This window comes from Naumovozyma dairenensis, chromosome 11, assembly GCF_000227115.2.
Source record: "Naumovozyma dairenensis CBS 421 chromosome 11, complete genome".
Taxonomy (NCBI): Eukaryota; Fungi; Ascomycota; class Saccharomycetes; order Saccharomycetales; family Saccharomycetaceae; genus Naumovozyma; species Naumovozyma dairenensis.
The window spans coordinates 150,043-176,078 of record NC_016489.1 but is presented as its reverse complement, the minus strand read 5'-3'; the positions used below and the strand labels follow the sequence as shown (position 1 = coordinate 176,078).

The 26,036-nt window shown below is 33.5% G+C and overlaps 8 protein-coding genes across 8 annotated transcripts; 4 read left to right on the top strand and 4 right to left on the bottom strand.

Moving 5' to 3' along the window:
- Positions 1-1,461: 1,461 nt before the first annotated feature.
- Positions 1,462-2,550, top strand: NDAI0K00770 (uncharacterized protein; the record flags this gene model as incomplete). The annotated part of the gene is made up of 1 exon (XM_003672463.1): positions 1,462-2,550. The coding sequence occupies one exon, from the start codon at positions 1,462-1,464 to the stop codon at positions 2,548-2,550; it is 1,089 nt and encodes a 362-aa protein (XP_003672511.1).
- Positions 2,551-3,290: 740 nt separating this feature from the next.
- Positions 3,291-4,289, bottom strand: NDAI0K00760 (opsin family protein; the record flags this gene model as incomplete). The annotated part of the gene is made up of 1 exon (XM_003672462.1): positions 3,291-4,289. One exon carries the CDS (start codon positions 4,287-4,289, stop codon positions 3,291-3,293), a length of 999 nt encoding a protein of 332 aa, XP_003672510.1.
- Positions 4,290-5,756: 1,467 nt separating this feature from the next.
- Positions 5,757-6,074, bottom strand: COA6 (Coa6p; the record flags this gene model as incomplete). The annotated part of the gene is made up of 1 exon (XM_003672461.1): positions 5,757-6,074. The coding sequence occupies one exon, from the start codon at positions 6,072-6,074 to the stop codon at positions 5,757-5,759; it is 318 nt and encodes a 105-aa protein (XP_003672509.1).
- Positions 6,075-7,091: 1,017 nt separating this feature from the next.
- NDAI0K00740 (uncharacterized protein) lies at positions 7,092-9,167 on the top strand (the record flags this gene model as incomplete). Its single annotated transcript, XM_003672460.1, has 1 exon — positions 7,092-9,167. One exon carries the CDS (start codon positions 7,092-7,094, stop codon positions 9,165-9,167), a length of 2,076 nt encoding a protein of 691 aa, XP_003672508.1.
- A 2,631-nt stretch (positions 9,168-11,798) lies between these two features.
- On the top strand, positions 11,799-12,308 carry NDAI0K00730 (uncharacterized protein; the record flags this gene model as incomplete). The annotated part of the gene is made up of 1 exon (XM_003672459.1): positions 11,799-12,308. One exon carries the CDS (start codon positions 11,799-11,801, stop codon positions 12,306-12,308), a length of 510 nt encoding a protein of 169 aa, XP_003672507.1.
- Positions 12,309-13,992: 1,684 nt separating this feature from the next.
- GNT1 (glucose N-acetyltransferase) lies at positions 13,993-15,468 on the bottom strand (the record flags this gene model as incomplete). The annotated part of the gene is made up of 1 exon (XM_003672458.1): positions 13,993-15,468. The coding sequence occupies one exon, from the start codon at positions 15,466-15,468 to the stop codon at positions 13,993-13,995; it is 1,476 nt and encodes a 491-aa protein (XP_003672506.1).
- Positions 15,469-15,952: 484 nt separating this feature from the next.
- RKR1 (ubiquitin-protein ligase RKR1) lies at positions 15,953-20,728 on the bottom strand (the record flags this gene model as incomplete). The annotated part of the gene is made up of 1 exon (XM_003672457.1): positions 15,953-20,728. The coding sequence occupies one exon, from the start codon at positions 20,726-20,728 to the stop codon at positions 15,953-15,955; it is 4,776 nt and encodes a 1,591-aa protein (XP_003672505.1).
- Positions 20,729-23,882: 3,154 nt separating this feature from the next.
- SPE2 (adenosylmethionine decarboxylase SPE2) lies at positions 23,883-25,145 on the top strand (the record flags this gene model as incomplete). The annotated part of the gene is made up of 1 exon (XM_003672456.1): positions 23,883-25,145. One exon carries the CDS (start codon positions 23,883-23,885, stop codon positions 25,143-25,145), a length of 1,263 nt encoding a protein of 420 aa, XP_003672504.1.
- Positions 25,146-26,036: the final 891 nt, after the last annotated feature.

The window sequence follows — 26,036 nt, the reverse complement described above, 5'->3', positions numbered from 1 at the left end:
TACCTATTATATTGGTGGTGGTGACTTATCGCAAACTACGCGCCTCGCCGCCATTGTTTGTTTGTTCAATGCCAGTTCTCTCAGCTGAGAAATTGAAAAAGCAAGAACAAGAAGTGAGTCGAAACAAGATAGAAACAAATGGGAACCCTACATTACTTTTCAAGCTTTTAGTAAAATTTAATACCCTGAGTGTTAATTTTTGTAAATTAGACTTCGGTCTGTACGAATAAGAAACAAGGACACAATACCAATCATATGCTTCATAATACATCCGGAATTGCTTACTGATATGAAATAAATAAAGCTACAGGGAAAAAAAGAGTTACGCATACTCAAAAGAATATCTCAAATATTGTTTCATCGATACTACCAGTGGGCCTTAAAAATATAGACCTAAATGTGTATTCCTCGAATCCTTTTTGGGGTATATTAAGTCCAAAGAAGAAATGTAAGCTTTTCTTCAAATGTACATCTAATCATGAGGAAGAATATTAAGATGAGCAGATAGAACTTTCGTGGTCACTACAAATCATCAGGTATTGACTATGTTAAGGGATACATGGTAAAACAAACAAGAAGCCACACTTTATTTTATGAATTATTGAACCCTTACATAATTTGTGATGTTATATTGCGAAGGGGCTATTGATCTGATTACAAACTTACTGCTGCTTATCACTTTTTTACTATGCTATAAAACAGCTGACATATACTACGTAATATGCGAATGTACGTATAAACGCCTGAGTTTGAGGGATGGATGAACATCGAGGATGAAGAACCCAAACAACACAATGAATAGACATCATTCGCACTAGAGCACTAACCTCTATCGAAACGTTCAAACCCATGCATTCCATTCTCGAAAATAATCTCGAATCATAGCAATCAGTGAGAATACTATTCTATATCCCCGCACTTTTTTCGGAGCCATCAAGACGGTGAATGGATATGTTCTTCTACATCGAGCTCTGTACAACGATGAGCCACTTCGAGAAAAACATTATTTTTCTTTTTTTGTTTCTTTTTGGGGAGGTTCAGTCGGAGAATGCTGGCCAGACCTCGAGTAAAGGCACCTCGTCTTACAATATACCGTGGGAATCCATATGATGTGAATTTCTTTTTTTGAACATGTCGAGCTCTTTGGACTGCTTACGCACAAAGTTCTCGAAGAAGAGCACGCAGTAGCATACAGTTCTTGGCAAGTTTTTTCTCTCGAGGTCGAGGTCGAGGTATTCATTTATCTTTTAATATTCCTTTTCGGAAAAGAATATTTAAAACAAACAAGTATTTTCTAACATTAAAAAAAATTCCATTTCCATTTACTGTCAAAAAACGATACCTGTTATTTCATATCACGTTTGTTTATCAGAACTAAGAATAAATAATACTCACTTCAGTCGCTCATTTTCAAAAAAATAAAAATCAAACCAAATAAACTTTTCCATTCCTTTTTTCAATATGTTGTTAACAAAAGAAAATACACTCGTTTTAATTTCATCTTTAACTTTCCTAAAATCCACACAAGCTGTACCTACAGCATCATCACATATTCACCGTCGTTCGAACAATGCTGGGACATGTGCCTTCCCAGAATACGAAAATATGGTTGCTGTCCAAACCAATGGGACCAACGCGGGTTGGGCCATGCATTACGATCAACTATGTTCATATGGTTCATGGTGTCCCTATTCCTGTAAACCAGGTCAATTAATGGGACAATGGGATCCAAGCGTCACAACGTATTCATATCCTGGATCTCAAAACGGTGGACTTTATTGTGATTCTAACGGTGTCTTACAAAAGCCTATTCCAGAAAATGATTATTGTTATGATGGTAAAGGTACTGTAGTAGCAATCAACAATGTACAAGGTAGTGGCGATGTTGCATTTTGTCAAACTGTATTGCCAGGTAACGAAGAAATGTTAATACCTACTTTAGTCAGCGATAATGAAACGTTAGCTGTTCCTGGGACTGAATATTGGGCAGGTACCGCTTCTCACTTTTATATTAACCCACCTGGTGTTAGTGTAGATGATGGTTGTAAGTGGGGAACGAAGGAAAATCCATGGGGTAATTGGGCCCCATACGTTGCTGGTGCCAATATGGATAAGAATGGTGATACATTTGTTAAGATTGGTTGGAATCCAGTTTATTTGGAGGAAGCTACTCCTTTCAAGGATGAATTACCAACTTTTGGTGTTAGAATTACATGTGACGATGAGTCTCAATGTGAAGGGTTAGAATGTTCTATTACTCCTAGTATCGATGGTGTCAATGGAGTAAGTAGTCCAGGTGCGGCTACAGGTGCTGGTGGTGGGAATTTCTGTGTCATTACTGCTAAGAATGGTGCTATTGCCAAAATTGAAGTTTTTGAAGATAATGAAAATTCCATTCCTTCATCCACTAATGAAAAAAGAGATTATATTCCGTATGCGAACAAAACTGGAATAATATCCTCATTTAGTAATATAAGTAATCAGACAACTACTCTCTCTCCTGCTCATTCAACAGTAACGACGATCAAAACAATAACAGTTACTATTTAAGAACATTCAGAAGTTTAGTTCTATCTTTTTAATAGTTTAACTTTGTCGTAAGATCATGTAACACTACTTTTTATAATTATATATGTAAATGTTTAAAAGGACAATCATTTCACGCTTTATTTACAATGAATTTCTTTTTGTCTATTTTGATATTTCCAAGTTTTTAAAAGTATAGATACTGAAAACTAATTTGTTTTGTAATTTTGCTTTCTGTTTTATTTTTACTCTAAATAGTATGTATTGAATTTGCCTTTAATGATTCAATGATATTGTTTAGTCCAGTTTTCGCGCTAAAGTGGGTTGACGTTATATAGCGCCATACTTCTTAGGGTGTCAGACAAAATCTATTGAAGGACTGATTTAAACGCCATATGAATTGTGAATCAAGTATGCAAAAAGAACATAAAAAGTAAATCATTTGATTTGAATAAAAAAAAAGGAGTAATTTAAATTAAAGAATATTTACTAGGTATAGATTTGGTAATTTAAAGATAAAAAAGAATTAATCATAGGCAAAGGTAAAGGTAAAGATAAAGGGAAAAAAAAGTTCCATTAAGTTTGAGAAACAGAATATTATTGGGATCGTTAATAAATAGATGAAACAAAAAAACTTGGTATCAAAACCTCAAAAACTCTTGAGGAATGTTTGAAGTGGAAAGAAAACTCTTGAGGAATTTGGTAGGGGATATTAACTTATTAAGAAAGAGAAGTGATGGGAAAAAGAAAAAAAGCAAATAATTTCAAGCTTGTTCAACATTTGGAATTTCAGTTTCACCAGAAGCTCTAGCAGAATCAATACCAGAAGTTTTCTCTTCATGATCTTGAATTTCTTCATCATGTTGAATACGATCATTCGAACCAAAAGCAACTTCAGGTATCTTACCGTAACGATAAACGATAATCATTAAATAAGCAGGTAAGAATCCGAAGATACAAACATCCAAGACCCCATAGAAGACAGCTTCACTATCCGGTTGAATTCTATTACCACCTTCAGAAAGACCCCAACAAATGAAATACAACCAAACGATAATGAAACTAAACAATTGGATACAACCAGTGAATCCTCTGATTTTCAAAGTGAAATAGATACGTTTAAATTGAATGAATTGAACTATTAGCATAGCGACGGCACCGAAAACCCAATACCCGAATTTATAAGTAGAATGAATGACAGTACCGATCAATAAAGCGACGACCCAAAACACGGTACCGACAATTTGAGATAACATGGAATGAATTAAATCCATGGCAGATAAGACGTTAGTACCGTCGGTACCGATTGGGTTAGCAGTGGAGATGGAACTGTTTGCCAATTCTACGAAGAAGATCCAACATGGCCAAACTAAAGCCCAAGCGACATATTTTTCGTAGAAAACTTGTCTAACGCCTGGAGTCAATTCTGTGATTGGGGTGTCGACGTGTAAGTGATCGAATTCAGCTTGAACGCCAGCCCAGCCTAAGTTTGAAGCGTATGTAAAGAAATGGAAGAATTCGAATAATGAAAGTAATAAGACTGATGCAATAGAATATCTGATTAAGTTGTTTGCTTGTTTCTTGGTTTCTATGTAGATGTAGGATAATAAATAGATAACGAGAAAACAGCCAAAGACTGCAAAGGCAGCCCATAACCAATCTGAACCACGTTTTGTAATGTGGAAATCAAGTCCATTAGGAGGGTTGGATCTTAATGCTTCGTTACCAGAACGATTAACTATATCTTGTAAAGAAATTGTCATATTTTTTTTGGAATCTTTTTTTGTTTATTATTAATAAAATGTCACAGTTATGTAACTTTTTGATACTATATATAAGGGAAAAGTAAAAACAGAAAATAACTAAGAAGGGGAAAATATAAAACCCAAACTAAAATAAATCAGTTTCAGGTTACTTATATATAATTCTTTCCTGGAAATAGATATTTTTTGGGGGATAAAACAATAAAAAAAAGAATATATCGGAAGAAACAATTTTGTAGTTTTCTAGTGTTATTCATTACTTTATTCGTCGATGTATCGAATAAGATTGAATATAGGTTTATTGCTTGAAGGGAAAATACCAAAACAAGGGGCAAATGCTTATACTTTTTTGGTAAAAAAGATAACTAAATATCATAGGTTGAAGGCAAGTCTCTGTCTAGGGAGGCTATTATAAATACTTGGTTCCTTATTACTTAAGTTGTAACGTTGAAGACTGTTATGTTAAGAATAGAAGAAAAGAAAGATTGGTGGAGGAAAGGTTCTTTAACGTTGTTGTTTTTGCAAAGGTTAACGTGACATAGGAACCAAGTTGTTGACGATATCCTAAAAAGGAATCAAGTGTAAATGGTTGTTGTTACTAAAAGGATGTGAATGAATGAGGATCTTCTCTATGTTACGTACGTGATTCTTTCTTGTGAAATTATTCTGAGACAACACAGCTCGACTAGACTCGAGTTAAACTCGAGTTGAGCAGTATAGCCGATGTAGCTAGTTATGTTTACGTAATATGTAGTAAAGCGATGGAAAATGTTCCGAAGTTGCAAGGGGCAAGTAGGTTTTTATTCACAACATGCTATGAGAAGTGCATTAATTCTATACGTTTTCGGTAGTCTACGGAGTTTACCCACCAATATGTAAGTAAGCAAATGTAGTGCGTAGTTGTGAAGTTTACCGATATCGTTATTGGTTGAAGGTTTGAACGTTGCTAGGGGAGAAAAAGAGCAAGAGGCCCGGAACATTGTACCTTTCCATGTACTGCTTGGCGCTTGGCGCCTAAGTTGGTGATGTTTTATTCAGCCACATAACACTGAACTGTACATCATCTATATTAGGTAAGGCTAAGGTTAATCCTAAGAACTCGGTCTTCGGCGATGATGAACTATTTTTCTTATTATTATGTAATTTTAGTTTCAACTCCGAGTGCCCGGACGATCGGAGGACGAACCGGAAATAAAGAATCAGGGGAGAGCGCCACCGGGTCGTGAAATGCAGTAAAAGCCTTGTTCTCCAAGGGGAAGAACATATATGAAAACAGGAAGGACAGAGCATAGATAATGAAGTGGTTATATATATTTAGATATATATAAAAGAGTATATTACGTTACTTTATATAGTCATAAGTCAAATCTACATATATGTAAGTTATGATATCATATTGACAAGATATTTATTCATTTATCTATTTATTTATTTAGGTATTGATGCATGGGGAAGTAACGACAAAAGTTAGGACTTTCGTTCTGAATCTCGTAATTCTTGTTGTTCTTCCACTTCTTTCAACATTCTCTCTCTCTTATAATCTACAAATCTTTTCTCTTTGAAATACTTGATCCAACTAGTGGCACAGTTCTGATCGAACTGATTACTTTGTTCTTTGCAACTTGTCTGTATCTTTTTAGAGTTCTTTGGATCTAATGGATTTATTACGTTGATTGAATCCAAACACTTAAAATATTCATCCCTCGAGTCCCAACAAAGTCTTCTTGCATTCCTTGTATTTGGTGGTTCTTTCTTCTCTTTTTTACCTATTATATTCCAGGTCATTGCAAGTGTGTTGCTTTTAGATTGTTGTTTCCGATACTTTTTTGTCTAATAGATTTAAAGGATACATCCATGCACAAGTAATTAGACTGACTACCTTTAAGCTGTTAAGGAAGTTACGCCTAATTTGTTTTTCTTCTGATTGCTTCAATTGCCAAGAGGCTACCCTGCGTGCACCCGTGAGTTCTAACAAGGATACTGTAAAATGGTATGTTATGCATGGCCCGTGCACCTCGGCGGTTATTTTTCCCGTATTTATTTATTTTGTTGGGAAATTCTTAAAATCCAACAAAAAAATTCCCTCGGCGGTTAAGTTAACGTATCGGAGAAGGGGCGGCGGAACGGCGTTAATCAACACAACAATTTTTTGTTTTTGTTTCTATCATTTTTGTATTTTTTTCCCTTGTAATGTCGTCATGCCCTAACTTAATGCCGAGTTATCAATGGCCCTTCTCAACAGAACCCTGCACACAACAGATCTTCTCTGTATGGGAAACAAAACATTCCAAGTAGCTGCTCATAGCACCCTAAGAGAGCAGGCAAAATTACCCTTGTGATAATCCAACAAGATCAAACCGGACCCCTATTTAGCGTAGGAAAAGGGTCCTTCCCTCGCTTATCTCAGCCGATCTCCGCATGTAAACCTGCGTGCCCTACATAGACGCCACCAATTTCTGCAACCAAAACCCACAACAAGGCGACGTTAAGGGAAGGGAAGGCAAAAGGAATCATCCCATTCTTATTTTGCATATATACATACATACAGATATACAGATATACCGGTAGTTTATATATCAGCCAGTTACCATTTTAGAATACATAAAACCTTCTATAACCCATACCACATCAAGATTTTTGGTTGCATACCATACATAGCTAGCCATCCTAGTTGTATAAATAACAAAGAAGCACTACTCCTCTTTCTTCTTCTTCTTTCCTCTTCTTCTTCTTTTTACATTTGACGTCAAAAAAAAAAGAAGCAACAGTAGATCACTTCAAACACACACGCACACACATATTATGCCAAACCAATACTCAGTAGAAGTGGGTAAACCACTTAACAAACATGAAACTGCCCCCAGAAGAAATAAATTAGTAGCAAAGGCTCCATTACAGAGACCCGTAGATATGACATGTTCCACTGTGTACGAATTCGCCCTAGAATGTTTCCAAAAGGGTGGCAATCGTAAGGCAATGGCATGGAGAGATATAGTAGATATCCATGAAGAAACCAAAAAAGTAACAAAGCGTATTGATGGGAAAGATGTTCAAGTGGATAAGAATTGGCTATACTATGAACTAACACCTTACCAATACAATACTTACAAAGAATTGACCTCTATTATGCATGATTTAGGGAGAGGTCTAGTTAAGATGGGATTGAAACCTAACACGACAGATAAGTTACATCTTTTTGCTTCCACTTCTCATAAATGGATGAAGATGTTTTTAGGTGCTCAATCTCAAAATATCCCTGTGGTCACTGCTTATGATACTTTGGGTGAATCAGGATTGATTCATTCCATGATTCAAACGGATCTAAGGCTAATTTTTACTGAAAATTCATTGTTATGTAAATTGATTAATCCAATTCAAAAAGCTACGGAGATTAAATTCATCATTCATAGAGATCCATTGAATCCTCATGATAAAATTCAAAAGGGGAAATTATATAAAGATGCTAATGATGCAATCATGAAGATTAAATCAATTAGACCAGATATTAAGATTTTCTCCTATGAAGAAATTTTACAAATGGGTAAAGATTCAAAAGATGAAATTAATCCAAATTTCCCAAAACCAGAAGATTTATCTTGTATAATGTATACTTCAGGTTCTACTGGAGATCCCAAAGGTGTAGTATTAAAACATTCAAACGTCATCGCAGGTATTGCTGGTGTCGGTTATACTGTTTATAACAAAATAGGTATGCATGATCGTGTTATTGCATTCTTACCATTGGCTCATATCTTTGAACTAGTTTTCGAATTGGAAACTTTCTATTGGGGTGGTATATTAGGTTACGCTAACGTCAAGACTTTAACTAATAATTCAGTAAGGAATTGTCATGGTGATCTAATAGAATTTAAACCAACTATTATGGTAGGTGTTGCAGCGGTATGGGAAACTGTTAGAAAGGGTATCTTAGCTCAAGTTCAAAAATTACCAACTGTCACACAAAAGATATTCTGGATGGCTTATCATGCAAAGGCACATGGATACCCAGGGGGGAACTTCTTAGCTAATATAATCTTTAAAAAAGTGAAACAAGCCACTGGTGGTCATTTAAGACTCATATTAAATGGTGGGTCACCCATTAGTAGAGACGCACAAGAATTTTTAACCAACCTTTTATGTCCAATGTTAGTCGGATACGGGTTGACTGAAACTGTAGCATGTGCCTGTGTGGTTCAACCTGATCATTTCGGATACGGGATTGCTGGTGATTTGGCAGGTGCAGTCACTGCTAAATTGGTTGACGTGGAGGAATTGGGTTATTATGCTAAAAATAATCAAGGTGAATTATGGTTAAAGGGTCCATCCGTCATGCCAGAATATTATAAGAACCCTGAAGAAACAGAAAAGGCATTGACTAAAGATGGTTGGTTTAAAACAGGTGATATTGCAGAATGGACCTCTAAGGGTCAAGTTAGGATCATTGATAGAAAGAAGAATTTAGTCAAGACTCAAAATGGTGAATACATTGCATTAGAAAAATTAGAAGCCGTTTATAGGTCAAATCAATACGTTCAAAATATTTGTGTTTATGCTGATGAAAATAAAGTTAAACCTGTGGGGATTGTGGTTCCAAACTTAGGTCCATTAGCAGATTTGGCAGTTAAGAATGGTGTTATGAAGAAAGGTGATAATATTGAATTGTATATCCATAACAATAAATTACAAAATGTACTTTGTCAAGATATGTTGAAAACAGGGAAATCACAAGGTTTAAACGGTATTGAATTACTTCAAGGTGTTGTTATATTTTCTGATGAGTGGACTCCGGAGAATGGATTTGTAACATCTGCTCAGAAATTGAAAAGAAAGGATATTTTACAATCTGTTCAAAGTGAAGTCGATAAAGTCTACTCATAATCGCTAAAAAGAAAAAATCGAATAAAAAAATCCAATTTGCTTAAGTTTGTCATTCATAATAATAATAATTACAAAAATAACAAAAATTAACATAGCAGTCATTACTTTAATAATATATTTGCATAATTCTAACACCACAACATAAAAAAAAGCAGTCAAGAAAAGGTAAAAAAGGAACTGGAAAAAATTAATTAATACCAAATACCAGACCATGTATCTGAAAATAGCTAATATCATAACGGAAAAACATACGATAGGAGACAATCATGAACCTCTAATGAAGATTAGTATACCTACGGTTATGGGAATGTAATTGTTACAAGCAGCATCTAAAGATGTATTCTATATAATATAGTTTATAATTTTTTAATTAGAGAATTGTTGAAGTTTCTAAAATCTTTATGATTTTCGATTTATTTACGAAATTACCTTTTTCGTTTAAGTGACGTTTGTTATCCACCCTATCAGTCATCTTCTTCTCATAGAATCGTTCAAGGTCCATATTTTTTTTTACAAAAGAACAAGTCGAAAAGTTGACATATCTTAGATAGTTGGACAGTTTTTGCAAGTGTAGTAAGTGAAACATGTTTAGAAATACACTGCAACACAAAGAATTTTATAAAAAATAAGATAAGATTTCTCCCAGGTATGAAACTACATTCTATTATTAATTATCAATAGATGAGCGATTAAATGGGATATTTGCCTCTATGACTTCACTAAACCATAAAATATTAATAAATAAACTTTCTTCAACATAAACCTTCAAATACTAGATCATAGAAAATTATTATAAGCATAGGAAAAAATAGCTCTCCAAACAACATGATACTTTCCCTTATTCAAAAAAAAACCAAATATATTTTGAAGTATCAGGAAAAAGCTAAAATACTTAACGGAAACATCGCATAACGTTCCAAACGAAACATTGAACAATAAACATTCGATCATATAAGTAAGCCCTCAAATAGAATGCAAAAACATAAAATATTAATTCATATTCCTATAATTCACCTTGAATTTGACCAATTATAATAGCATACTATATGGGAGAGAAACGTATGAAACTATTATATTCAATCACAGTGACTTATGAACTGAAACTTAAATACAATTGAAAAACTCAAAAGTATTCGTTTTGTTCAGCGGAAGATCATGAAATATCCATGAATATACATCCAGTCGGAGAACATCCCAATAAAACCAAATTGGAATTACCCAACGAAACAAGACGTATTATGCTATGTCTCCAAATATAAAAGCTGTTTCTGACATTCATTATATAAATGATCTTGAAGAAAAAGGGAAAACAATTGTACCACATCAAATGAATCTCTAAAAATTTCCAGCAAACAAAAACTTTGACTACAAAATATTTGAAAATTCAATGCTAAAGGAAAATAAATCCATTAATAAATCAGGAAGTCCATCAATTGTAAATTACCCTTTTTAAGTAAAGAAATCTTGCAAAAACAACAAAATATAACTATGTAGTAACTTTTCCACTTCTCTCATCTTATATCATCTCTTCTCTGTTTATATACGCCAAATTTTCAACACGAAAAAGAAAATTTTTTCATACTTAGTGTTACCCTGCCGGTTCACAAATATTTACCCGGGTAACCCTTTTTTAGCCGCCCATCCACTTTTGGTTCAAAACGGTCAAAAAACAGTCCAACATCTGTCCCACCCGGGTATATATTAAGCAAGAATAAACTTTATCATGTTTACAAGATTCCGTTTCCCAGAAAACGAACGACCGCATTGCAATAGGGAGACATCTGACCTAAGAAAGGAAGAACACCTGTAAGTCGCTACGCAAAATATGACCATATTCTAGGTCCATCCAATGATTTGTCTTGGGCCAAGAAAAAGAAAAAATGGAGAAATATGAAAAAAACTTTAATCCATTCTTTCAATGACATACTCGAGTTTTTGTCGAATAAAAAACTCCAGGAAAATATATGTTTTGACATTGTAGCAACTATCCGCTATAGTACTTTCGATCTTCTATTTGAACCAAGTAGTGTTGAGCTTTAAAATCTATATGGGAAGATGAAAAGCGATATCAATCGCATTACAGGTTTAGAACTACGTCGTGATAATTGTTATAAATTTTCAGGTTCGACTCACGATAAACGAACAGTCACCTTTAACTGTCGTCAAGATATTACTAGTAAAAATGGGAGAGAGATTTATACTTCTCATATCAAAGAATTCCAATGCCAATCAAGCTTCCTCTTTAGATATAGAGAGACGTATGGTTTTTATTACTTTATAGTTAACCTACAAGCTTCATCATACTGGAATTATTAATGTTCGTCCGCCGGCTGTGTTAAGGATAACCGATAATATTTCAAGAGCCGATGGTATAGACATTTTAGGTTCTGATTTTGAAGCAAATACTGATCCATATTATAGTAAGCAAACCGTTGATGAAGAAGTAGAAAAAAAGCATGAGAAGCTACTTGGAATAAAAGGATTAATAGATTTATTACGGAACAGTAGCGCAAAAAACGAGACTTGACGATGAATTATAGGGAATGTCAGGCACATTCTAAAGGGTTAGAGAAATGCTAGTGAGTCGCATAGTAACGATCACAAAAGTATTGAGATAATTGAAAGTAAAAAATGAATAACATTGATAAATCAGCGGAAGAGTTACCTGATTTAACTGATTTGGTACAAGTAGTGACCGCCCCTAACGAGAATGTTGATATGTTAGGCCTATCAGTTCAGCCAAACGAACCATCTGCTTTTAAAGGTCTTTCCGCTTTGAGTCTTGTTGCTTTCTTAAACAACAGTCAGATACCTCAAGCTGAGAAAGATATTTTTATTACAATGTTGCAAGCCAAAGGTTCGTCAAGGAAGTCGACCAACGGAGTTCCCAAGCAGAAAACCATTGCAGATATCAGAGAATCTCTTAAGAGTTTAGATTCCGTCGATGGGGAGGCTGAGAACAAAGTCAACATGGATACTTGGGCTAAACGGATCCGTCAAAAGGTCGGAAAAGTTCAGCTCCAAGGTCAAGACGCCGTTGATTTACTAGGTGACCTTTTAAAAGGTTCTGCATCTAATTGGTTTGCGGACAAAGTTGGAAACGTTCCAAACTATGAAGATAATGACTTCAATTTTTGTTGACATGACTGTTGACAAATACAAATCGAAAGATCACCCCATTGACAAGATGGAACGTATCAAGAACCACCAAATCCAGACTCCAGAGGATGTATTCAAGTTCGAACAATACGTTTCAGCTTTAGGTGAAGGTTTCTTCACTGACGATGCTGTTAAGTATTTGTTTATTTTTTTCATGTCTTCCAGGAGATTTGAAGTTACATGCTAAATTGAATGTCCCAAATTCTACTGATACAGCCTATAGTTGGACACTTCCTCACTTAAAAACAAGAAAGGTCGAGAAGAGATCGCGTCCTGATTCCACTTACCAAGCCAAGAAGAAAACAAAATTCAACAAGATTAATAAGAGATGCTCCCATTGTGGTAAGTTGAGGCATAAGAACTCTAACTGTTGGACTCTTCATTCCAAATCAACCCAAAACAATTCAAATGATAAAGGAAACCAATAAGGTTCAATTTCAGAGTTAACCCTTTCTTCTATTTATTGTCTAGGCTTAGAAGATGAAAGTATGTTTGGCTAATCCCCTTCGACTACAATTGAAACTCGTTTCTCAAAATTGGATGCGATTGTTGATACCGGCGTAAGTGCTAATATCATTTCGTATAATATCTTAAATAATTTACGTAATAATAATGAAAAATTCAATCTTTCTAGTTTAAAACAATCGTTAATGGTTTACTCTGCCAATCACGAAATCTTATGGGTTAAACAAATGATTTCATTCCCTGTAATTATTGAATCAGAACCTGTTACCATCATTGCATTTGTAGGAGACTGGCTCAAAAGAGATTGCATATTAGGTGTTCCTTTTAAAGAAAAATATAAGGACATCGCTATACCAATTATCTCTAGAGAGGTCAAATTGATTACGACAGAGGAATATTTTAAAATAATCAGTGCCGAGGAAGCCCGCAGAGAATTGCAAAATTCTGATGTTGACGCTCATGTGTTCTTCATCAGTAATGCAGATAATAATTCTGAAGGAACATCTCTCCTCTTGCACAACAAATTTTAAAAGAATATCCAAAAGCTGTTGTTGATCAACTCTCAGATGAACCAATTTCACACAAAGTGATTAAACATTCTATTCAGCTTAAACCCGGGTCTGAGCCTGTTACCAGAAGACCGTATAGAATGAATGCAGCTGATAGAGCTGAACTGAAACTCAGTTCGATGAGCTACTAAGAACCGGACGAATTGTACAAGCCACTTCCCCTTTTGCTGCTCCTGTCTTATTTGAGATGATACAAAGAGGTTGTGTTGTGATTTCCGAGGCCTAAATGAGGTCACTGTCAAAAGCAAATTTCCTCTTCCAAGGATTGATGATTTATTTGACATGTTGGCTGGCGCTTCCACATTCTCGCAACTTGATTTTGCTACGTATCTGTAGGTAACAATGCCATGGTAAAAACGTCAACGACTTCTTGGCCACATAACGTGTTTATAAAAGTGGTGCTAATATAACCAGCTTAGCCAATTCGTCTCTATAAATTATCATCTTTCTTTGGATAGCTAAATAAGATCATCACCTTGAGGTATTCATGTGTGCATCTACACTAAACTATGTACTGATTATACACTTGATTCATACTTAATAACGTCCGTAATACTTTTCCTTTTTTTATTTTCTTATTAAATACGAAACATATTGTACTATGTCCATTGCAATATGCTTTGAATCCATTATCATATATGACAAATATTTCTAGTGTCAAAATATAATTCATATATAGAATTCCAAACATCGCAGGCTTTCGTTTCCATTTCTAAATCCTGAGCATTCTTCTCATCCACCACACATTTAAACTCTGATATAGAAGGATAATACCAAGGTTTCCCGATGGGATAATCTGAAAAGTGAATATACTTAGAATGAGTTACAAATTCTTGTAAATTTCTAGGAAGTTCATTACCTTCGTCATCCAACCTTTTATAACCTAGTACATCATTAGTTATCATAGAATAATGATGTGGATTCCTTAGTGATCCAGTTAATAAGCCATATCTACCAAACGGTAAGATTAAAACCTCAGGAGTAAAATGTTTCCTTGATTTACGGAATAATGTGAATTGTTTCGAAATAATTGCCTTTAACGAGTACAATTCTTCATTAATCAAATCCATGTCATATTTCAATTTCTTATTTACAATCTTGGGAATATGAATATCCATAATCATTTGGAAGGTTGTTGCGGAAGGTTTAATTACCATTAAATTAGACGCAAATTTAACTATGCCTGATTTCTTACCAGTATGGAAATTAAATAATGGTGAAGATGATGAAGTCGAACTTATGATTTCCTTGGCAACATTTTCAGAATTTAAATATAAAGATGGCGGTAATACTGGTAAGTGATTATAAATCATTTGGCCCTTTCTGACCCTTGGTAATATCTTCTTGGTATACTTGTTTAAATTTAGTGACAATTTTTCATCATGCTTTAAGGAATGGTATGCTTTTTCCATATCGTGTTCCGATAAAAACCAATATGTTACCGGTGCAGCAAATTGAATATATTCTGGTATAAAAAATAATTCATCCAAATTATTTCTTAAGACAGCATCGTTATCCAAATATATTATACGATCATATTCTGTTTGATTGAATACTAGTAATTTAGTTAAACTTTCATTCCAAGGTGAGTAATCCTCTGGTTTAACAATATTATCAATATGTTTTATCACGACTTGTTCTGGATCTATATTTTTTATCTTTTCTAACAATTTTGTACTCTCTTCTACACTTGTTGATAAGTCAGGATTCAATAATTCACTGGAGATCAAAAGTAAAAGTTTAGCTTTAGTACCAAATTGCTTCTTTAATTGATCAAACAAGATCAAAGTATTACATAAATATCCAGCATCAGTCACATAATTTACATAGGCGTATTGTGACCAATCAATAGCGTTACCCGATTTCTGTTCTTTCTCTTGACGTTGAATGTATAATTCATCTATCACTTCTTCTGGAAGTTGCTTGATATCTAATGGGTTATAAACGTCTTGGAGACCATCCTTTTTCTGTTTGAAAAAATGTTTATAATATATGATTTCGCCCTTTAATTGGAATAAAATGACTGTTCTGACAAAGAAAATTATGGCTAGTATACCTAGAGCAGCAAATATTAAGAATCTTATCCTTCTTTTCGATATTATTCTCATTTTCTTGAAAAACTCAGTTGATATAGTTAAAGTGTGGTAATAACTTCAAAAAAAGAATATAACAGTATTAACCTTAATGGATCTATTCAACTGATTAATTTCAAACAGCGATATACTCCATAACACAGATTATGCTTAAAAAAATGTCTTCCTTTATAGCCCAACTAAATGTTTCCATCCATCGATGAATGCCTGATTGTCTCATATCTATCTCTATGGATTGTCCATTATGACCATTGTTGCGAAACGTTTTTTAATCGCGACGCCGAAAAAAATAACAACAAACAACAACAACAGCAAAACGAAAATATCGGTGGAAAATCATATGGTAAACTCATGATGAGAAGGCAACATATATCACCAGGTTATGTCTGTAACGTCTGTGCTTGCTCTAAGACAAGGAGAGATTACATGGTACATGAGATATATATAAAAGTTTATATAAAAAAATATGTCATTTTTCCATAAAATCTTCATCATCAGTCTATCTGCGCAACGCAATTTCACTACGACACAATGGACATGTGTTGTTACCAGAAGATTTAAACCATTTGTAAAGACATGCTCCATGAAATTTGTTTTTACAGGTTGGACATGTCTTTGTGGGTAATTTCCTATCCACGGCATGTAAAACGGAATAACAAATGGCACATTCTTCAAACCCGGAAAATTGTAAATTGACGTTTTTAGTAAACAAATCTAACGAATCCATTACTGATCCATTCATACCTGTTATCACATGCTGAGTGGACATCAACCATTGTTTCCATTTTTGTTCACTGATACCAACACGAGATGCACCGATAACTTCAACGCTCGTCAATGGATAATTCTTAGGTAATTTGAAAATAATTTCTAATTTTTGTTCATCAATTAAATAACTTGCCTTAACTTCATTAGTAACTTTGTTAATCTTTATCGTAAGGGCATCATCTTTAGAGGTTAAACGATCTATCTTTTGTGAAACATCATCCAATTCATGAGATATTAATATAGGCGAAATAAATTGGGATACAAAAGTTTCAATTTTGCTTTGTAACGTTCTATCTTTAATATTCAACCACCAATTACTAGTTAATGATCCAACATTATTGAATAATTCATACATTAAATGACCTAATAATCTTTTACATTCGACAAAGATATCTTCCTTGTATGGTGAGAATTGAGTTTCTAGTAAATTATATTGAGAAATGGCCTCGGATCCTGAAGATTTCCAAAATTCCTTGTCTTTTAAATCAATTTGATCAGCTGTGAAATTGAACATTTGCTCAATTAAATCTTCAGATTTCAATTGTTCAATAAAAAGTTGACGCATATTATACGAGATATCTTTGAAAAATGTCAATGTAATATGCCATTTCCATAAATAATTGATGAATTTATAATGATCTTCGTATTCTAAATATTCTTGTGGGAATTCATTTGACAAAATCGATATCAACTTGTCTGGTAATTTAAACTCATTCTTAAAATCGTTGGAATTTACACTGTCATCCTCATCATCTTTATCACTTGAAGTTTCATTTTCTTTCTGTTTAAACTCATATTCAATAATTGCATCTTGTTGTTTCACCTTGATTATTTTCACCAATAATTCCATCAATGTTCTAGTTTGATTTATATTAATCATATTAGACTTGTTCAAAATGAAATCGAGTGTCTTATCATACAAGGGAACCAATTCTTTAAGTTTGAAAGTACTTAGTATTTTCTGCAACGAACTGTAAAACATAATTGATAGTTGATTATTCAATTCAGTGGGGAATACAATAAAGAGTAATTCCACGATGTCATTTTTACAATCTTCTTGTTGTTCTAATAATTCACCGTACTGCGATAAACTGTTGTATAATTGTAAACAATACAATCTTAATTCTAATAAATATGGGGTATCTTCTAATTGACACATTGATGAAGAATCGAGCAGTAACCTTCCAGATAATTGGATCAATGCAGTAGATGATTCAGCAATTGTTGGATATTTCAATAATAGTGACAATAGTTCCATTAATGTTAATCTAACAACGTTAAATTCAGGATCGTAAGCAATATCACTATCTAACCATTTACCAATAGAGTTCAACATCATACTTATTCTTTGTAATGGGATAGGTATGGATGTTGCATCATTATTATAATCAGACTCCTTTAAGATATTGATCAGTAAAATAATGGTTTTATATGTTTTTTGAACCAACTCTGTCTCACGAACACCAATACATTCTGATGATAGCAATGTTCTTAACTTTGTTAAATTTTCGCTGACAATATTGTTAGCTTTCCCAAATATAATCAAGATAATTGAACTCCTTAAATAGTTTGAATCGTTTGTTTCTTTAGATCTTATGGTAGTTGCCACGAACTTTTCAATTAATGGAATGAATGAATTCATTGTTGATGTTGATACTGAATCCATTTCGTTTAATAAAATTTTGTATAATACACATGACTTGTAAAAGAAAGGAATCGCTTGAGATTTATTTGAATTCAAGATATTTATTATTGAAGAGCTTGAAGTTCCATTTTCACTGGTGTTTGTCAACTCATCAATAATTTCTTTGAAATTGGAGACGTTCGTGTTAGTCTTAAATATTGTATGTTTAAATGAAGTGAATGAGTCATCTGGTATTGGTGATAAGCAGTTAAAATCAGAACCTAATTCTGAAAGCATTGTTAAGAAAACCGTATAGAAATCATTTAAAAGGGTCGAGTCTTTTTCAAACAATGAATCCAAGAAGATACCGTAACGTAAAAATCGTTGTATTTGTACAAAGTCCATCAATTTATCTTCTGTCGGTAGGATATGAACATTCCTTGCTAATGTATTGACAGTTGACAATCTATAATCTAAACATGGAACATTTTCCATGAATTCTTTATCAATGTCTGAGGGTAAAAATATGGATGATGTATTTGGATCTGTTTGCATCAATTCAATAGTATAGGAAATATACGTTGTAAAAGGGATATTTCTTGGGCTCGATTTAATCATTTCAATAATAGCATGAGCTAATTTATTTGAAATAATTGAATTTGACCCGTTGGTACGAATGATTGCTAATGACTGCATCCAAATATCCTTTTGAATAGTTTCAGCCTTAGTCATTGAAAACATGAATTTATCAATAAAATTAGTATTTTTGAAAAGATGTTCCTTAACAATTGGATCTAAATATTTCAAATTTGAACAAAATTTTTCAAATCTCTCACTGTTTTGGACAGATGATTCGGAAAGAATGGAAATATTTTCTATGTTAAGCAACGGACTTTTAAATAATAAACCTTGATCATTATAATTATATTGTTTCAAATAGTTATTTATGAATTCTTGAATACCTAGGGATGAATCGCTTATCAGTTTAGCATATAACGTTTTATTGATTGAAATTAGTGTTTGAGAGATTTTTTCAATTGGAATATCTATTGAGAATGTTGCAATAAAGAAATCAGCTATTGATTGGTCGACTTCTTCATTATTTTCATTATTTGTGTAATAATTTGAATTGGAAAATTCGATGATCATTTTAGAGAAGGTACCATAGTTAGATTGTTCTAACCAAACCGGTAATTCATAAATAAGAGCTGAAATCTGATTTTTTAAAATATGAATATTAGAATTAATCAATAAGTGGAAAATGTTGATAATATCTGGTTTATTTTCCACGGTATCAGACGGATCCCTGGATAAAATATCAAAAGCAAGTTTAAATAATGATTCGATAGATGATGGATGATTATTTTCATCAGTAGTGGAGGACGAGGACGCTAGTAACAATTGTAATAAATTATCTAGATAGTATTTTGGTTCGTTCTTTTGTAAACTCGAATCTAAATTTAAATAAATTTGAATTTCCTGTAATAACATATATGAGTCAGCACGAGTAGACAATATTTCTTTCAAATCAGGTAATTGTGATGAAAGAGATTTATTATTCTTTAAAGTGTTGATAATATCTGATTGTAATGAACGTTTATCTAAGATAGAAGAAGCGGGAGAAGAATCAAAAAATTTCAGATAAAATATCCAAAATTCATTAAATAGTTGAGCACCATAACGTCCTAAGAATGATTTTTCATTAAGGCCCTTTAAAGAATTACGCCATATTGGTAGCCATTCTGTTTCGACATCAAACAATGGTGTATCAAAAGTAGATATCTTAGAAATTAAATCATATAATGATTCAAAAAAACTTGGTATTGGATTTGAACAGGAAACTTTCAAGAAGATTAGCAGTTTTTCTTTGGCAGTTTTATCATATGACCATATTTTTCCATTTTTATAATTTGACAACAGGATAAAGATGTTTATAATTTGTGGAATTATACGGTTAAAGCTCAAAATATTTTTATTGGATATATTGGTAATTGCCTTAAATAATTTTCTCGTAATATGCTTCAAAACAGATTTATGAGAGGATAAATATTCTTTCTCATACAGGAGTTCAATTAATGATAATACTGATTGAAATGTCTTGATATTTTGAGTTGATCTTAAATCTATTGTATTCCATAGTGCTGAATCATCAGACAATAGTGTTTTATACATGGATTTGAATTCATGCATGCCATTATTATATTTCAATATATTAGATAGTAAATCCAGAGCTCCAGTCAACATTCTTTTATATTTGAAAATGGATTCTTCCTTGGTAGTATAACGTTCATCGGATAGAGTATCCTTAGTTTCAATCAAGATGATTGAATTAATCAATTGTAACGTTTCCTTATGGAAAATGTTCCATAGATTGTTTATATTTTTTTCATTCTTGAAACATTGAACCAATTCAGTTTGACAGTTTTTACTTACAGTCAAATCAGTATCACAGGTACCTAATAGAAGGAATGGTATTAAATCGTTTAAAAATTTGGAAATTTTCTTCTTCAATAGTTGAATCAATTTGGAAGTGATTTGATGTGCTTGAATCCTAATTGATTTGGATTCCATGGTTAACATTTTCGGATAGGTTTGAGACCAACAAAGAACTAAAATATCATTATTATCTTCTAATTCATTTTTTTGTTCCAGTGATGATAAAAATTTCAATAAGTCTATAAGAGCCTTCTCCTTAGTTGTGTCATCTCTTTTAGACATAGACTTGAAGATCAATTTCAATTCATTAGAGGTCAAAGAATTTAAAAGGGCAGGGTCAGGTAAACCTTCGTAGTAATTCAATGAGATTTTGACACCATTATGACCTAATCCCAAATCATCAGAGTTGTATTTTGAGAAGGTATTTGTACCAGCAGTGAATGACATATTTTATAGCAAATGGATCAGCAACTGCGAAAAAATGATCCCCTCAGCTTGAAATATTTTGTAGCTAGCTGGTGGTCTGGATGGCTTGATTATATACCAGAATTGCAATGGTAGCTGTTGTTGTAACGATGTGTATATAAATTTGCCACTTACGTACAATGTACTGTCATTACTTACTTACATAGCGCGTCATGCTTGATGTTTACTCCATGAAATATGCGGTTCATTACCTACGTGAAATAGACTACATACTAGTTCCAATCAGCAAGAATAACAAGATAATGGAAGAAGACATAGTTAAATCAGTTACGGTACACCGTCTAGAGATACACCTGAATAAACTACCTATTGTATGGAAGGATAGAAAGAAATCAAGGTTCTGTTATTGACTATTCTGAACATTAGTAATTATATCAATGCACAAGTATCGGCTTCTTCTTCCAAGATATGGGAAGTACTTCAAGATATCGAGTATGATTGTTTTTACTGACCTCAAGACCAAGGATGTACTTTACGCAACCAGAGTCTCGACGTTTATTATGTTTCATTATGGGTCGTATGGCTTTCAGCCCAAGTGATGCCCAATGAGATTTATTATTTCGCCTGGTATTGCTAATAGATTATTAAATCTATTCTGTAGGAACAGTCTCTTACTTACTACGTAAACATATAATCTCTCTTGTCGACGACATTGTAACATGTCCAAGAGAAGAAAGGAGAGGTTAATAATATAACTACTCTCCAAAGGATTAACTCCAAACATGATAAAATATAAACAGTATCTAAAACATAGTATTCACTATTACTATTTCTACTCACCATAGCGGCATATTTTTCTAGCCATTTCCCTCATTTGTCTTCCTTGTTGTGTATGTGTTAACACATTCGTAGACTAGCCGTCTTTTCGCTCAGGATACCATAGACCAAACCATTGACACAAAGTCTTTTTGATAAGTACAATAATTTGGTTTAAGTTTAATGCTTCTACTGAGACTTATTACTGTTAACCAACGTTACTTTATTAATACCAATAGTAGACTTTCCAGTCCGGTCATCAAAAAAAGTTACTGGGGCCTCTGAAGAACTTTCTTATAACACTTTTTTGGACCAGTTAAATCAGTTTCAATATCCTCTCTGAAGTTTGAAGTAACTTTATCGGCATTAGATTTGGTGATGGAATATAACTTAGATTTTCTAACGGAGGACATGCCAGATCTCTTGGACCTGGGTAAACCTTTGGCTGATCATTATAGGGTTGTGTTACATGATAATCTGTGGTATTCGATTAAGAGTACCATGGAAGCTCCACCGCTGAAGTACAACAAAGCCTCGTTGGTTGAGATCTTTGAAGGTATCTGTACTGAGAAACAGAATAACAAAGATATTGTGACATTTGACGATGCAATGTCCAAACTGAAAGCCAAAGAAATCGAAGAGGAATCGGGATTTCGTCATTAGTAGGCTTGATGCAAGGGAAGCCCTAAAAGAGGAGAACCCTGATATGTTTTCAGTTACCCAAAATTTAACTGACGCTCAGTTGTGGTTAGATAATATTGGAAAGGTTCCACACAATTGAAATTTGTTAAAGGTGAAACTGGTAACTTTGATCAGAGACGACCCTGAAGCTGATTTCATTGGTCCAAAAGGTGTTATAAGAAGGTTTTTTAGAGACCCTAGTAACTTCTCTTTTGATGACCAAGCTGGTAAGACCACTTTTCGTTCAAATAAGGCCATGTTGGTAAACACTAATAGAGGTAATAGAAATATTCCATTCAATCAAAATAATTCCAGTAGGGAATTGAAATTGTGTTTTCCAAAAAGGCTTTACGTCAATGCTTTGGTCTATGGTGTCCTGACCGAGAAAACTACTAGTCTGTTGTTGAATGGAAAATGTTACAGATGTGGTAACGCATACAACAAGGACCACAAGTGTGTAAATGGCTAGAGTAGTATGCCGGTATGGTGAGCAGTAATAATAATAGTGAATAATATATATTAGATACTGTTTTAGGATGAAGTATATTTTAGCATGTTGGAGTTAATCTTTTGAGGAGTAGTACCATTATTAGAAGTATTGTTGATTTTAGAGTCCGTATCCTCATAGCTTAAAGAAGTTTGTTCTTTAACGCTGTTTTTCTTTTCGATTTAACCATCTCATCTGTAATAGCCTATCTGTTTTTCTTCTCACCGATAGGGAAAGTAGTTTTACTTCTATGTTTAGCCTTTAGTTTCTGTTTAACGTTTGACGTTGTCGATATTTCTCCACTAATCCTTGAACCTCATCAGTATTGATCGACCCTCTCATTTATTTAAAAGGAGCTGCGAAGTTATTATGTTCATTGTTTTCTCAACTGTTATTTTACTTCCATCATTCTTATGAGTCGTTTTGGAATTCTTCACTATTAATCTTAGCTATATCGTTGGTAATATCTTTCTTTTCAGCCTTTCTTGTACTTGCAGAAGATGAGATGCTGGTTGGGAGTCCTATATATGATATTGACACCGCAGTACTTCCTTGTCGTATTCCTTGGTCACAGGAACATCATTATTATATATCAAAGTCTTAGCCCTTTTATGAACGAAATTCTAATGTCCCAACAGTGATGTAATCATTAGTATTTACCACATATTGTTGTCATTATCATTAATCAAAACTAAACAGAAATTCGAGTCTGGCCCATATCCAACCATAATTCCAAAATGGAAAATGAGTCTTAGATTTAGTCACAAGTTTCGTAGCCCTAACTAGTAGCTTATATATATACATATCTATATATACGCTCACTCACTTTCATTTATTTTAATCTTCTCATATCTTCTCATCTTCTCACCTTCTTTTTGTCAACTTCCATTGAAGCTTCGAGGAATTTGAGCGATACAAAAGACTTTTAGGCGACTGACAACAATATTATTGAAAAATTTTCTTGACATACTGGAAGAGTGAAATGGAACTTTTGACATACCCTCGTAAAAGATAAAGAAACCCCGATCCATTGAGCGGAAACAAACTTCTATAAATTAATTTCTTCTTTCGTTGATCTGTCCGTTAATCCTAGGTCCAAAAAGTCTTGATTCGTTTATGTTACATATTCTGTAACAATTTATTTAACCAAGCAGCAGCACCATCACTACAACCTCGAAACCGCATAGCAAGATGACAATCACAATAAAGGAATTAACCAACCATTCATACATTGACCACCAATTATCAGCCACACTAGACTCTACAGAGGCATTTGAAGGTCCTGAAAAACTGTTAGAAATTTGGTTCTATCCTAACAAAAAATGTCTCTCTGAGAAGAACACCAAGACATTGAGAAACATTGAAGTCAATAAATGGGTCCAGATTTTGAAATTGGTCCAATGCGAAGTATTATCTATTAAATCCACCTCTGACATGGATGCATTCTTGTTAAGTGAGTCTTCCTTGTTCGTATATGATCATAAGATCACTTTGAAGACGTGTGGTACTACAACGACTTTATTTTGTTTAGAGGAATTGTTTAAGATCATCGAAGTGGAGTTGGGATGGATTATGACCAATGAACAAGGGAAATATGAACCTTTTAAGGTTTTCTATTCTAGGAGAAGCTTTATGTTCCCATTGAAACAAAGATCGATTCATAAGAATTGGAATGATGAAGTGGATTATTTGAATAAATTCTTCGCTAATGGAAGAAGTTACCTTGTTGGAAGAAATGATAAGGAAAACCATTGGAACCTTTATGTTACCGATACAAACAAGAAACTACGCCATGGATCATCACCCGATTCTGAAAAAGATGATGATGAGGACGATGATGAAACATTGGAAATTTTGATGACTGGGTTAAATAGCAATTGTTCTCAACAGTTTGTTTGCAACAGGGAAATTAAACCAATAGCGAATGGCGTCAAAGATACTACTACGAATATCAACAAGACAGATGGCGATGCAGACGATGAAGGACATTTATTAGGTTATAATATGACTAAAAAGACAAAGTTAGATAAAATCTATGAAAATAATTCAGGTGTATCTTTCCATCATGATGCATTTGCATTCTCACCATGTGGATATTCTTCCAATATGATACTGGATGAACAATATTATTATACTTTACATATTACGCCGGAAAAGGGTTGGTCATATGCATCTTTTGAAAGTAATGTCCCAGTGAAATCCATTTCATTAAACAAACAAGATAATATCGATGTAATGAGACGTGTCATTAATGTTTTCAATCCAAAGGAATTTTGTATGACGTTTTTCTGCAAGGGTAGTTCAAGTACTTCATTCATTAAATTGATGAATGTTGTGGAACAAATTCCAAACTATTCGAAAAGGGATAAAATCGTTTATGATCTGGAAGACTATCAATTATTATATATTAGATTTGAATTGAAAGATCATGACGTTGATAAAAAAATAGAATAGGAAAGAAGATAGAACTATGTGATAGCTATATTCATTATTTATATGTGTATATACATATTAACATTAATATGATATCGCTTTTTTTTTTGGTAGACACATATACTGGGAGCTTAATTTAGGCCATATTTATATGTGTTGTTGGCAATGCACCCAACATTATCTATAAAATATACAGTTCAAGCAAGACGATGCTGAGAAAACTTAGACTATATTTAATATTGAAATTCGTCACACTCTATGTAATATGTCACCGCAAAAGTATTGCAAAGCTCGTGGATTTTATTGGGAACATTAGTAGCAACTAATCATTTTGTGGAGTAAAACGGTACTCTGTACAGAACCCTGACTTGACGACTATATAGTGTCCCCCAATACTTTCTGCTACAACTTCAAAGAAAAAATGAGACGAGCAGAAAGTGAAGATATAAGGAGATACCACACAATGGTATTATTCAAATTGTGTATTGATGTGCCAAGTCAAATGCAATGGAACACCTACTGTTCTTACGTTTTCAACACCGTAGGTATCATTCTCACTCTTTTTCTTTAACCATTCACAGACTTAATGTTTCAGATAGCTATCGGGAGGATATTGCGTAATATATTGTATTTTTTATCTATTAATATCTGTTTCCCATAATATGTTACGCCGAGTAATAAATCTTGAAATATTATGTGTCATTTTTGACCTTTCAGTCTTTCTTATCGGAACATATAGGAAGATGGCCCATCATCGCGTTAAGTTTAATTGGCATTCTCTCCTAATAATAGTACAAATGTACCTCCACATCCTAAATATGTATGAACAGATGGTAAGTTCTCCTTTCCATCCCATTACTTTCCTGTTTATTTTTAACCTCTTGTTCTCCTCTCCTGTACAGGTTGTACGAC